At 40.2% G+C, this 13,962-nt stretch overlaps 2 protein-coding genes across 3 annotated transcripts in view; one reads left to right on the top strand and one right to left on the bottom strand.

Moving 5' to 3' along the window:
• SCNN1D (sodium channel epithelial 1 subunit delta) overlaps window positions 1-4,142 on the bottom strand; it is a 29,257-nt gene extending 25,115 nt beyond the window's left edge. The window contains exons 1-2 of the mRNA XM_087755064.1: window positions 3,689-4,142; window positions 2,499-2,587 (exon numbers count right to left, since the gene is read on the bottom strand). The gene's annotated coding sequence lies outside the window, so the exon portion shown is untranslated. The remainder of the gene's footprint in view (window positions 1-2,498; window positions 2,588-3,688) is intronic.
• Window positions 4,143-4,300: 158 nt separating this feature from the next.
• On the top strand, window positions 4,301-13,826 carry UBE2J2 (ubiquitin conjugating enzyme E2 J2). Of its 2 annotated transcripts, XM_087755077.1 has the most exons (7): window positions 4,302-4,453; window positions 6,298-6,428; window positions 6,643-6,683; window positions 7,536-7,638; window positions 7,750-7,888; window positions 8,388-8,468; window positions 10,413-13,824. In XM_087755077.1, the coding sequence occupies exons 2-7, from the start codon at window positions 6,298-6,300 to the stop codon at window positions 10,695-10,697; spliced, it is 780 nt and encodes a 259-aa protein (XP_087611203.1). In that variant the 5' UTR covers window positions 4,302-4,453; the 3' UTR covers window positions 10,698-13,824. The 2 variants fall into 2 exon arrangements, with proteins under 2 accessions (XP_087611204.1, XP_087611203.1); XM_087755078.1 differs by lacking the exons at window positions 6,643-6,683; window positions 7,536-7,638 and having other exon boundaries at window positions 4,301-4,453; window positions 10,413-13,826.
• The last annotated feature ends 136 nt before the right edge of the window (window positions 13,827-13,962 follow it).

Raw genomic sequence — 13,962 nt, 5'->3', positions numbered from 1 at the left:
CCAAGAGGTAACCAAACAAAAAAACCTGCCCATTGAGTACATGTGAGTTACGCAGTTAGGTCCCCTCCTGATCCCACTGTAACATGACTGTTGGTAGCAAGCCTTGGGGAAATTGCTTCCCCAAGGATGTATCAAATGTCTTTCTGGGATACAAGAACTTTCTATTTCATCAGCATTCTCAGTTCTGAGCAGCCTTGAGGCATGGCTGTTCTTACAAGCGTTCTCTGTCTTTCTGGACAGTCTAAACAGAGACGCTCAGCAGCCACAGCATTGCCACATTTACTGGACAAGATTACATTTGAGTACATGTGAACACTAATTAACCCTCACTACGTTCCTCAGGGTGCGTTTTCTTTCTCAAATTATTTCTTCATCCACCAAGGTCAGCCTCAAAATACTCATTTGACTGCATGTGTGGAGTAGTGCATAAAGTACTACTCTCATTTGATGGAGAAACTGAAGCAAAGGACTTACCCAAAGGTACTCACAAACAGAAAAAAATAGAACAAATTCTGATTCCTGTTATTTGTATCTGACCTGAAAATTTGCAATGCTTTTCTTACGATTTCTTACAATTAAAGGAAAATTTTCTGCAGTGCGAAAGTCAGACAGCTATGTATTTTTAAAGAATAATACAAAAGGTCTGTGTTCACAAGCACATAAAGATGTTTTCATCTTCCTGTAACAACCCATGTGATCCTGCTGAGGGGCCCTATCAAATTAAAAAACAACTCCAACCTTTATGAGACAGTGAACTGTCTCAGTTGTCTCTGTCCTGGAGTTAATCACTTTCCAACTTAATTTAGCAGTATGTAGTTATTTACTTGGTGCATTTAATGATTTAAGAACATAAATTTGGAACTTCTAGTGACTTCCCAAGCCAGGTTTAAAATATGCCTTCAAGACATGACAGCAGTACACCAAAGATACTTTGTAGAGAGAGGAAATTCTATAGTGTGATTCATTTGCATGTTGGAAAAAAACTGGGAAGAAAGAAACTACTCTGAGAGAGAAGTCTCATTCTATGCTATCATTAGTGTTGAGCATATCATACCAGAGAGATGAATGGAATGTTAATGACAACGCACTTATGCATGAAATACTTTGGCGTTGGGGAACATTAGAAAGAATGAGAGAAGTGTAAATATGAGCTCTGGAATCCCTTCAGCATTCCGGGGCCTTTATTACAGTCTCCAGGTTCACATGTTTCTCACATTTCTAGACTTAGATGACTTAGCAGGAATTCCAGTGTAAACACAAAAAAAAGACAAAATGGTGTTGCAGAGGAAAAAAAAAGGTAATTGTCCTCAGGTATAAAAGGGTATAAAATTAGGTATGTATTATCCTGCGTGAGTTGCCATGGGGAATTTATTAGGTGAAATACATGTAGGCTAATGCAGCATTCTAATAATACCTTGTGTTTATACAGTGCTTTTCATCTTGAAGTATAATAATAATTTATTATAAAGAGTTTCTTCTGTTCTGCAAAACCATCAAGCATTTGTAAACTGTGACCTCAGATTAGACATAAGGATGAGCGAGTGTAAGAGATCAAACAAAACAGACCACCTATTTATCCTTTTTTGAAGCAAACCATTTTGCCTTGAGGCATTTCATGGCACCAAAATCAAAACAGTTCAGAGAAAAGGATATGGTTTGATAAACTTCACTAAATCAAAAAGTTTTGATGTGGCCACAGGTGGGACATGTGAACACTTTGTGTATGAAAGAGCCCGTTATTGTGATTGAAGTCTGAGGTAATAATGGAAAATATTCGACATTTGAAATGAAACTACCATGAAATTAAATTTTTGACACCCCTCAGCAAACTGAAAATATTTTTGTTTGGTTAGTTTCTCTCTTCATGATTTCAGATTCACATTTTTTTCTATAGTCTCTATCATTTTCCTACTTCTAGAAAAATATTTCTTGTCCATATTTGAAGTGTATGTAACAAAAATTGTTACCTCTCTCAGTGGGGTTCTGTAAGTCCAAACATCATTTCAGTTTGCTGCACAGCCGTAGGTCTCTCTGGGGTCTAATACAACAATCACTTTGCATCAACAACCTTGCCTCTGTGCTGAGGACATAAATGAAAACTACCTACTCCCACTAAAAACAACATGCTTGAGCGAGATATGAGGACACAATATTTTGCAATCCCCAGTTTGTAGAAATAAAGTGAAATTTAAAATGTATCGCTGGTTTCAAATTTGGTTTTCACGCATAGGTACTGACATCACGGCCATTTTTTTTTTCCCCTTCCTGCTGTTGATTAACCTCCACAAAGCCGTGACAGGGAGCGCAAGTCTGGACCACAAGCCTCTGCCGCTCTGGCAACGGGCAGAACTAAGGGCTTAAGTAGAATGTGAGCTACCACTGCCCTCTGTCGGGTACCGGGGCAGAGCGCTCAAGCACAGAGGAGAACCGCGGTAATTGCAGGAACTACCCACGTGGAAGATGCCTGCATCTTTTGGAACAGTAAGAAAAATTCTGACCTTTATTGCAGTCATGCAGTCCCGTCTATGAGTCTGTTGCAAACTCTTTGGGCAACTCAATCATTTTCTTTTCTGCCTTTTCGTTTCACCTTAGGCAATAAAGGAAGATTATTAGCCCAGCGACACAGGTACGCTTTCCCTTAAACTAGTACACATGCTTGAGCCAATCTCTTCCTTATGTTTTTTAAAATTAAATCGTGGATAATCAAACTGCATGAATTCGCTTTCACAAAAATTACCTGAGTTGCAAATTTCAAAAGCCCTGAAAGAAAAGCACTGGGAGGGAGCGAGCAAAAAAATTCCTCTCAACTGGGATACAATTCAGTATACAGGTGACAATTGAAATGTCAAAACGTTAAATGTTAACCACAAATAGGATATTTCTTGAGTCTTTTGAAGAGGAATTTTTAATTGGTTGGTGGTTTTTGTGTATGAACAAACACAACAGGAAATAGAAGTATTCAGATTTAATACAGCTGAAACTCAGTCTCAGACTGGACTCAAATCACCAAAGAGAACAGATTAGCACAACTCTGACAGTAAAGGCTGAGGTGAAATCTTTAGAAAAGGACCATCGTGACTGATGGCTGCTAAATCCTGTCTTGTACAAAGCGGCATGTAAATATGATTTTAGTGTAACTTACTCAACATGCTTTTTGTGCCAAGAATGATGTTAGGGCCAGGTGGCATTTTGTGTTTTACAAAACACTTCACAATACCCATGCTGTTAAAATGTTTAATCTTTTAAGCATAGGCATCTCACATAATCCCTTAAGGGAAAGGGCTGTGTGCAATTGTGCTAGACAGTGAGCTAAGGATCTAAGACTTAGGAGAACTCTGTATTCACTTCAACGGAGCAACGCTTTGCAGCATTTTCTCAGAAGATGGTCTGGATATGTGATCTTAAATTAAGAGTGAATAGACAGTACATCTTCCTGTCACATTTGGCCTCCTAACTATAAGGGAGTAACTTGTTTTACTCTTCTTATACAGTACTGAAACAACAAATGCATGAATATGATACAAAATCATTTGCTGTACTTTTACGGGCCTGCTAGTGGAATCCTGCAACAAAAAATATTGCCTGTGTACTGAATGACTGAAAACGAGTTTGGATTTATCCATTTTATGAACACTGGGAATTTGAAGAAAAGATTCAAGAGACTTATAGCAAAAAAGCATGTACAAACCAATTCTTTTTCAGGAAAGAAAAAATTCAGACAACCCCACGATCCTTCCCAAATATAATCTTCTAGAAAGTTGTAATAATTGAACGGCCATGTCAAAGCACACCGGACTTCTGTTACTGCTATTTCTTTCCTCGCGGCTGACTTTCTGCCTTGACGACGTGACCGTTGACATAGGCTTTCCTCAGGGCACGGCCTGCCCGTCACCCTCGCGGGGTCTGGAGCCTCATCCACGGCCAAGGCTTCGCAGCAGGACGCGGAGGGCCGCAGCCCGGGGGCTCTGCGGCCCGGGGAACACGGCAGCTTCAGCCCACCCGGTCCGGAGGGCAGCGCCCAGGCGGGGCCGCCCCTGCTGCGCTGCCTCCCCGGCTGCGGGGCCGCCTCACGGAGGCGTTGGGGCGCCCTCGGCCCCTCAGTAGCCCCCGGAGCCGCCATGGCGGGAACCGGAAGCGGACATCAGCTGAGCTGTGGGTGACGCCCCCGCGCCCCGGAAGCGGGGCGGCTCCTTCCCGGAAGGAGACGCCAGCGCTGCGTTGGCCCCGCCTCGCCGGGCCGCCATCTTGGCTGGGAGCCGCGGTCGCGCCGCAGCGGGGAGGCGTGCGGGTCGCGGCCCTGCCCTGCCCTGCCCTGCCCGCCCGCCCGCCCGCTCTCTCCTGTGGCGCTCCCTTTCTTTCTCCCTTCCTCTCCTCCTTCCCTCCCTCGCTTGGCCTCCGGCTGCGGGCAGGTGGGGCGTCCCGGCGGCGGAGGGGCCTGCTCTAGCAGGGAGAGGTGAGTGGGGCCTGGGCCGGCGGGGCGAGCCCGTGAGGGAGCTCGGAGGGGCTCGGCGGGCTGTCTCCCTCCCTCCCTCTGTCTCTCCCTTCCCCGGCCTGGGGGGGGCCGGGCGGGGCAGCCGGCTCGCTGCAGGCCGTGAGCCCACCGTTTGTCCTCTTGCTCCTTCTTCTGTTCTTCCACTCGCTGCCCGTCTCCTCAGGCACGGAGCGGCCACCGGCAGGGCCGGGCTCAGCCTTACCCGCAGCAAGAGGCGCTGGCTGGGCGCCATGTCGTGCACGGCTGCCTCTTCCACAAGGCGGTTGTGGGGCCTTGGGGGCCGGGGACCTGCGGTGCCCTTGCCTTAATTCTCTGCTCCGCCCTGCCGGGCTGGCAGCAGGGCTTGGGCGCATCGTGCTGCTGCTGCTTGGCTGTGTAAAGGCTGGCAGGCTGCTTTCTTGCTTCTGGTAAATTGTATTGTCGAGATGGGGAAAATCGGTTTGCGTTCGTAGCTACTGTAAACGTTGCCGTTTATTTTCTGCGTTTAAGATGCAAATGCTCTTTCAGATAAGGCTTTGAGGGGTGTTAAAATCCCAAGAACTATACTTAGTGCTGTAAAGTATTTCAGTGTATTTTTGCAGTCATAGTGAGGGGCGCTGTTGCAAAGCTTCAGAACAAATAATTGTGTTAAATTAAAAAGATATGATTTAGGTTTTAAAGTCAAAACTGGCTTCTTTAGACAAAAAAAAAAATCTCAATTTTATGGTTTCAGGAGGTGTGATTTAAAACCATGTGTGACTTCCTTCAAGAAAAAACACTGTATGCTTCAAACAATGATCTACAGTAATTCTGACAAAAGCCCCGTTAGACGCGTTTCTTTTGAGTAGAGTTTGAATATTTGACCGCATACAGTTGTTGCTTGTGGATTGAATGCTATTTCTTTAATAAATTGTACTTGGCTGTCTGTTTGAAGTAAAGGAATAGAAAGGGTTATAGGCATTTAACATACTTTTCGTGTCAAATGCTGCTATCATATTGTAAGCACTGTCTTATTTCTTTATACAAGCTGTTTGTAAAATATTTCCTTTTTGTTCTTGCTTGAATTCCCATGTATAAAGCTAAGTAACTTGCTAAATTTTTCGGGGGAAAGTGAGTTAAATAGCAGTTGTTAATTGGTATGTGTTCTGTAGGTGCATTGTAAGGGCTAATGCTTTCTTTGTCTTGTAAGCAGCATGGAATTTCCTTTCTTCACACTGACTTGTCTCATTTTGGATGAGTTCTTTGTTTATCTGGAAGAGAATAATCTGGCTCAGAAATTCCCTTCTGTAAATTCCACTGACTCTTAAGCAGGCAGCAGATTTAATGTAAAATCCTTCACCTCAAAGTCAGTACAAATAACGATGTCTAGAAACAGCAAACGAATTTACATCATGGGCAAATTTACATAGATATTCAAACTGAATAGGGAAATGAATTACTCAAAAAGACTAAGCCCTTTAAAACAGTGTTATAATGATGTGTGTTCAGCACAAACGCAGGACTGGTTATTAAGAGTTCAAGTGGGTTCTACAGTGCAGCATATTTTCACGATAGCAGTTCACTGTGGTTTTTAAACAGCAGTGTCCTGGAAGGAGTATTTTCCCATTTTGGCAATATACAGAGTCTCTTGTGAGTTTGTTAGTTGGTTAAGATTTTGCACGGTTCTTGCCACTTAAAAGTTATGGTAATTTAATTTATTTTTTAAAAATATACTCTGTAAAGTAGATTTTACAAAAATCTGGAGTTGTGTTCAATGAAGCATAGTAGCTCTGTGTCTACTAAGGTTGTATTGAGATTGTGTTTATATATGTTTTTTTAAAAACTAGATGAGCAACAACAGTAATAAGAGAGCACCAACGACAGCAACACAGAGACTTAAACAAGACTACCTTCGAATTAAGAAAGATCCAGTGCCTTATATCTGTGCAGAGCCCCTCCCATCTAATATCCTTGAATGGTAAGAATTAGAATGAACTGTTCAGCACTTGTGGAGAGAACAAGATTTTCCAGGTCATCAAGTCTGACTCCCTCACTCCTACAGATTGTATGGGAATCTTGGTTTTGGGAGGTGGAGTGTGAAACTTTTGCTGAAGTGATACTGATCTTTATTTTTCTACAGAAATTGATGTATGATGGCTTTCATACTGTTTAAATTTCCTTCTCTGTCCTAGGCACTATGTAGTACGAGGACCTGAAATGACTCCCTATGAAGGTAAAAGTTAGCATGTAGCAAAAGTGTGCATGTACTTTATGTTGTGATTGGCATGCCTGAGTAATTGCATGCCTGTTTCAACGAGCAAAATATAACTACTCTAAATAGCTTTAAAAACTGTTACTGCAGTTTCAAAGCTCTCTGTGACTTGTGTGATAGCTTGTTGAAAAGAGGTAGAGGTACCGCTGTCTATTAGTAATTTTTTTTTGTTATCAAGGACTCTAACAAAACCACATTTAGGTTAAACTGAAGACAGATAACTTCCTGTTAAGTAATTGCTAAGGATGTTGGAGCAGATAACTCGCTTTAGATAGTATGTGACAGTCAAAGATAATTTCAAAAAATCCCATTTTGTTACCACATAAATGTTCTCAGTGAACTGAGACATATATTGTCTTTATGAATTTCTCTGGAGAAAGTGAGGAACGTAAAAGCCTTATTAATTTGTTGTAGTCACGTATTTCACAACGTCTTCTGGAGCCTCTCACAAAATGCTTTTTTGAAATTGGATTCTTCATAGGATTGTATTTGCAGTTACCTGTGTTTCCGGAAAACGAACCCATTTGTATTGTATTAAATGCACTTTGGCTGGTTTTCCTTAAATGTATTACAGACTTGGCAACAGAAAGTACTGTTTGTAATGTGCATGTGAGAGAATTGCCTCCAGAGTAAATCTGCTGCAGGTGTAGATCATTATTCCTGTGTTTTAGAGGCACAAGATGATGAGCTTGATCTCTTTAGTGTGAGGGGGAGAAGGAGACAAGTAAAGGGTTTTATTTGGCCCATTTTGAGTAGCAGGTTAGGACTTCATCTTCATGCAAAATAAGTAATTCATCTCTTTATGTAATGCAGGTGGCTATTATCATGGGAAACTAATATTCCCCAGAGAATTTCCTTTTAAACCTCCTAGTATTTATATGATTACACCTAATGGAAGGTTTAAGTGTAATACAAGGTAAGGATTTTCTTCTAACACTTAAGCAATTAACACCATTTTAGCAATATGTCTAATGTGTAATAATTTTAGTGGCAAAAAGAAAACACTGCCTGTCTTATCGTTTTGAAGGTTGTGTCTTTCAATCACTGATTTCCACCCGGATACATGGAATCCAGCTTGGTCAGTCTCGACGATCTTGACAGGCCTTCTTAGTTTTATGGTGGAAAAGGGCCCGACACTGGGCAGCATAGAGACGTCAGAGTTCACAGTAAGCTCCAGACCCTGTGATGTACCTTCTGTCGGCTTAGGGGATATTGAATATGACCTCAAAGTTAAAACAGCAGCAGCAGCTGGCCTTTTGATATCTCAGAAATGAATATGTTGTTGCCTACTACAGATGATGGGCAGATGAATCAAGTCAGTTTTAGGTAGTGTGGGGATAGGGAGAGGGTTTCTTAGAGATCTTAAAATCCCTTTTAGTAAACAGTATGGTTAGGACTTTCTCCTTCCTTCCTTCCTCTTGAAGTGTCTGCCAAGCAGGCACGCTAGCACAGAACACTAATCCCATAAGATGAAGAATTGAGAACATAACTTACATCTAGAAATGACCGTTGTAGTGAATAATATAAACAAGCGTGAAGCTGTAAATGTTAGAAACTAGTTGGCTAGTGGTTTGCACCGTTCTTGTGGGAAATAATCAGATACTGAATTAAAGTATGTTAACTTTGTTTATATACAACTGCTGATAATTTTTGTTTCCTCCACAGAAAAGACAGCTTGCTGCACAAAGCTTAGCATTTAATTTAAAAGATAAAGTCTTCTGTGAGCTCTTCCCTGAAGTGGTGGAGGTAAGGGAATTCATCCGTGCAATAATTTGGTTTTCTGTGGTTTTTCAGCTTCTCTGTGTAGATCTGTAAATTAATTGTTTAGGACTCTTCCCAGACAGTAGCTACTTTTGTCAGTCTTGGAAGCCTTTTAAAAGGCGCTTTTGCTATGTGTAAGAATTAAAAACTCGAATCTTGAAATGGAATTGTTTTTTCTGCTGCACAAAGGTCGATTGTATAGAGAATCAAATATGTGTATTTAGGATTGGTATCATAGCCTTGACTGAGCTGCACATGCAGCAGATGTGCTTGCCGTCCCAATATTTTAGAAATGTATACTGTGTTTTCTTGAGTTTGGGTAGGACTAATCTTTGTATATCTGGACTTGGTCCATTAATATCCTAGATTTTTTTTCTTAATTCTCTTTTAAGATCAGAGACTGTTCTTCTTGCTTAACTTCTGAGAATGGGTGATATCTTTTTAGGGTATGTATCTTCCTTGCACAACACTAACCTTGTAGGTGTGTTGATACACAGTTTATATCGTCATGTATAGGTAACAGCTGAAGGAAATAGAAATTTGCTTTCTGTAAGGTTCTGAAAATGGGTGCCTTTCAGCCAGACAACAGATTTATAGATGGTGTAGGTTTAAGAAAGAAAAAAAAAAAGTATCTCACTTCATTCAGACCTCTGGGATTCTCTAGCCAATTTTCACTGATGGTACTTGGTTCTAAAAGGTCTCGCCTATTACAAATGAAGGATGCTCCTTTCTTCACTCCTGTCTCAAGACGGTTCCTTCCCTGTAACTTCTTAGTGAAGGAATTCAGTTCTTTCAGCCTGCTATTAAGACTTTGAGAGTTAATTTTCTGCATGCCATATGAATGGGAACAGTTTTCTGTTATGGACTCTGTTTCTTGATTGTGGAGTCACAATATTATGATGCTGATGCTCATTGTAATTTGGAATTCTAGGCATAAAATTTATTTTGCCAGGCAAACTGTTTTGGGTTGCACAAATTTCACCAAATTGCAGGTCTTAATTATTGCACAAAGAATATATACTGTAGAAGAGCAGGGAAAAGATTCAAAGAGCCTTTTTCCAGCTGTTTTCTTAAGTGTGAGAGATGTGCGGTTTTGGTAGAGATAGGTCCTGAGGTCATGAACATATGAGCCCAGCTAGTGAAGTAAACATTGTCCACAGACAGAAATGGCGTTTCTGGGCAGAGTGGTGAGTGCTTATGGAACTTCAGGTTTGATTCATCTGTTGTTATTCTTAAAGGTATTCACAAAGCTCTAGCTTAAAAACCATTCCCCCTCTTTGTCTCCTTTTGGGACATCCTTCTGGGAAAAGAAAAGTTTTATCTCCATTTTCTTTCTTCCTCATGCAGATACAAATCTGAACTGAAGGTCTTAATTGCATTTGCTTATCAGTTACAAGAATGCCAGATAATTGGAAATGCTTCCTGCAGTACTCTTTTGCCAGTACCTAAATCATTGGGAAAGTCTGAAGACAGTAATAGATAACTGCTGTTGTGTTCCAAGTACAGGCAGATTTTTAACATGTAATACTTATAGCCTAATCCTTCTAAGCTTCTATGATTGCTTTCTTCGTCTTTTTTAATGTCTTGTGTTCAAAACAAGCTGGACGTGCAAGATTTTTTTTTTATGCAAGAATTTCTCATTTCTGGAAGAAGACTTCTCAGAAAATGTACATGTGAACTAAAAATAAACTTGGCCAAATGACTGTTAGTGTCAACTACTGAAGTAGGTCACTTTGGAAGAAGTTGGGGAGACCGTGCGAATGTCTGTAATGCAGTTAGTTTAGTTTAAAAGACCTACAATATAAAGAAATGTACCATATCCTTTTCCTAAAGTTGTGTAAGACCTTGGGTTCTGAAATTTTTTCAAAACACTCAATAGCTTCGTCACTTTCATTTCCAGCTATTCAGTTTTCTTTTTTCTTTCTCCAGGAGATTAAACAAAAACAGAAAGCACAAGAAGAGCTCAGTAACAGACCTCCATCCCTCCCTTTACCAGATGTTGTCCCTGATGGGGAAGCACACTACGGTCAGAATGGAATACCCCTTCTTAATGGGCATGTACCACTGGCACCTGCCAATCATCCAGGTCTCCAGCAGGCCAATCGTAACCATGGACTTTTAGGCGGAGCTTTGGCGAACTTGTTTGTTATAGTTGGTTTTGCAGCCTTTGCCTACACAGTCAAGTATGTACTGAGAAGCATAGCGCAAGAATGAGGATGATAAAAGAAATCCAAGACCAAATTAGTGGTAGTTGCAGAATGAGTGGGACTCTTTGGGCATCTGACTCTGACACTGGGATAAATATTTGTTTTACCAAGTTGCCGGTAAAACATTTGTTGGCTCATGGGTTATGTTTGGGAAATGGAGTAGTTTCGATTAGTCAGAAAACTTAAAGAAGTTCTGCTCACAGATCCTCTTGTCCTCGCTACTATCTAGTAGTGGCTCACAAACAAGTCAAAGCATTATTGATGAGATGCTAACATTTGTAGTGCTTTGATTTTTATAGCAGTTCTCCATCGGTTATTTGAAATTTGAAAATCTTAAGCAAATAAGGCTTTTTACTTCATTGAACAATTTTTAAAATTTCACAATTTATGCATATCATTTTATTTTCATTAGGGAAGAGTCTGTAGAGCTGTTGAAATGATTAAAATAGAGATTTCATGTGGACTTGGTAAGGGTTTGGTTAATGTGAACATTGATGCTACAGAAGATTGCTGGTTTCTTTTTTAAAATAGAATGAACATCATCGCATATCTAGTCAGTAGTGATTAGATGAGTGGGAAAATAACACCATGTGTGTTAAATATGTTGTCTAAATTGTCACAGTGTAATTGACGGTTTTATTTGGGCTACAAGAAGTGCAGTTATCGGCCTTTAGGAACGATTAGCAAGAAAAAGCATTTGAATCAGTCTTCAGTGGGGGTACCCGTATCGAGTATTGTTTTGGATTTGTTCACTTACAGATTTCCATTTTGGGAGATGTTATATTTGAAAGCTGTAATACTTAATTTTGATCACAAGGTGCCACTGTTGGAAAAAATAATAAAACTGCACACACCAATGGAGAGTTGATTGTGTATTCAGAAAATCTTCCCTGGATTTCTTGGGCTTTGGGAAATGAAGTAACCCTAGCCCCTGTGAAGATGAAAAGACAAATGAGTCTGAATAACAAACCAGCTTCTTCAGAGTCAACTGAATTAATCTGAAGTGTCACTAGCTGAAGTAAACCCTTAAAATTAGTTCCACTTGCTTACTTGAAGATTTGCATAAACTTAAAAAAACCACCACCAACAACAAAAAGCAAAACCCAAACTCTTCTAATTCATCTGAGATTGTAGAAGCCATTTGCTTTGAGGTATAAGTTCATCATTGTTCCCCTTCAGATGATTGATGACTGAAATACCAGTGTTTGTTCATGGGGTGACAGGACTGTGGATAAACACTGAAGCTCCTAGGTAGTTCAAAAGTCTGAAATGACTTTTTAAACTGAGTTTGCTTGGGTTTCCCCCCCTGCTTAATTTTATCCAAATGCTTTGTTTCATCAGAGGCAAACTTACTGTGCCTTTTTATAATTGACAGTGATGCCTAGTCATCTGGGGAAGAACACATTCACTGTTAATGGTACAACAAACTGTCACAGGTGATAGCAGGGTAAAAAGCTCTGCATCTGACCGCATAGTCTTATTTTAAGTATTGTGAAGAGCCCAAATAAATGTTACCTCATGTAGCTAAGAATTTTTTTTGAAACTGTTATATTTTCCCTTTCAGATTTGTTTTCTTTCTCTGCTTCTCCTTGGTATCTTGAATTGTAAGCAAAAACATATTGTTAACCCATGAGCCATGCAGCTTAGAGCATCAATAAATGTGACCAATTCTCTCCAATAGGTAGGAATTACCAAAACTAGCAGAACAGCTCTATACTAAAGAAATCTTAAAGCAGTTCTTACTGAAGTAAGGAAGGGAAGGAGGAGATGGGGTATGTGGGGATGGAATTTGGAAAAGGATGGTTTTTAAAATGTATTTATAAATTTTTCATTTTTTTAATTTTATTTTGCGGTTTTACCAAATCTTATAACTATTTTTTAATTTACCTCTTGTATGTGCTTAATCAGCTCTTGTAAAAAGAGAAGCACCAGTTTTATCTATCTAGAAACAATTGTGTTCTGTCAGTCTGGGGGTGTGCTGGAAAGGAAGGGGGAGTGTCATGTCTTTCCTGCAGTGTTAGGATTTTCGAGATGGCCTGTCGGACTGATTTTTTTTTTTCCTGAAAGCATATGGACCCGTAGCTGAGGCTGTTCTGCCTCATAGATCTTAGTATCATTCAAACAATGTTTGTGTTCTCACAATGCCTTTTATTACCATTGACATTGCCTACAGACAAAAGCTTATAATTGGTTATCTGTGTTTATCTTCTTATCTTATGGAAGTTATTTTGTCCACATAAATGAAGACAAAGGCAAGGAGACCTTGGGCATGGTGTGTTTGCATCTTTTGTGAAATGTACGTGACCAAGGTAAAAGAACTAGTAAAATCTGGAGGTGTTGAATAAAACGCATTTTATTACGTGACAAGAAATCGGCCTTAAGCTACAACCAAGTATTTGAAGGGGGGGTCTCTTGTTTTTAGTTAAGTGCCACAATTGGAAACAAAAAAAACTTCAGTTAAACCCTGGACATGCTGCATTTTTTCTGAGGATTGGTTGTATCTAAAAAACAAAACAAAACTTCCAGTTGCAGTTTCTCTTCAGTACCCTGGATTCAGAGAAAGGCTTGACAGTCATTTCAGGTGCCATTTGTTGAAAGCTAGGAGCAATAGCTGACTGAACCCTTGCACCTGTGGCTTACAAGACTTCGATACATCTCCTTGCTCCTTGCCTTTGGTAACAGAAGATTTATTCCCTTTTGTGTAGGCTTTACTGTTTTGTGTTTTTTAAAAGCATTTATAATAGTACGCAGTATCCGATCTTTTTGTTACCAAAGTCATTAGATGGAGTAAACCATTCTTTGCCATGCAAAAATACTATCGTGCCCTGAAGCAGTGCATTACTTAACGTAATAAAACTAAAAGCTGTCCCTCAGTATATGATACTGGAACAAGTGTCTGGCCCTTCACTTTCATGCTGCAATTTCATCGATTTCTGTAAGATTGCTATATGCAGATGGTAGGGAGTTTTTGCAGCTTGAATCAGAGGACATCTCCGTGGTCGCCTTTAAAGACCTTTTGATTTTAAAAATCCTGGATTTGTGTGTAGTCATAACTTTTCTCCCCCTAAGATTTCGAGGTCATGGAAGTTACCGTACTTCAAGCATGTACTGAGGAGTAGAAATGACTGCATTGTAAAGTTGTTTGTTCATAATAAACATTCATGATAAAATTTGTACTTTCTGTGGGACTGTTTTTGGGAAAGGAATCACTGGGAAGAAATCTAACTGGATCTATATGGACTAGAAAACAAAAACTGTGGCAAAACTGCATC

Source organism: Nipponia nippon, unplaced genomic scaffold, assembly GCF_047370975.1.
Source record: "Nipponia nippon isolate SJK-2023a ecotype South Korea unplaced genomic scaffold, ASM4737097v1 scaffold_19, whole genome shotgun sequence".
In the NCBI taxonomy this organism is placed as follows: domain Eukaryota; kingdom Metazoa; phylum Chordata; class Aves; order Pelecaniformes; family Threskiornithidae; genus Nipponia; species Nipponia nippon.
Note: the sequence above shows the minus strand (reverse complement) of the source record. Positions and strands in the feature narration are given on the sequence as shown.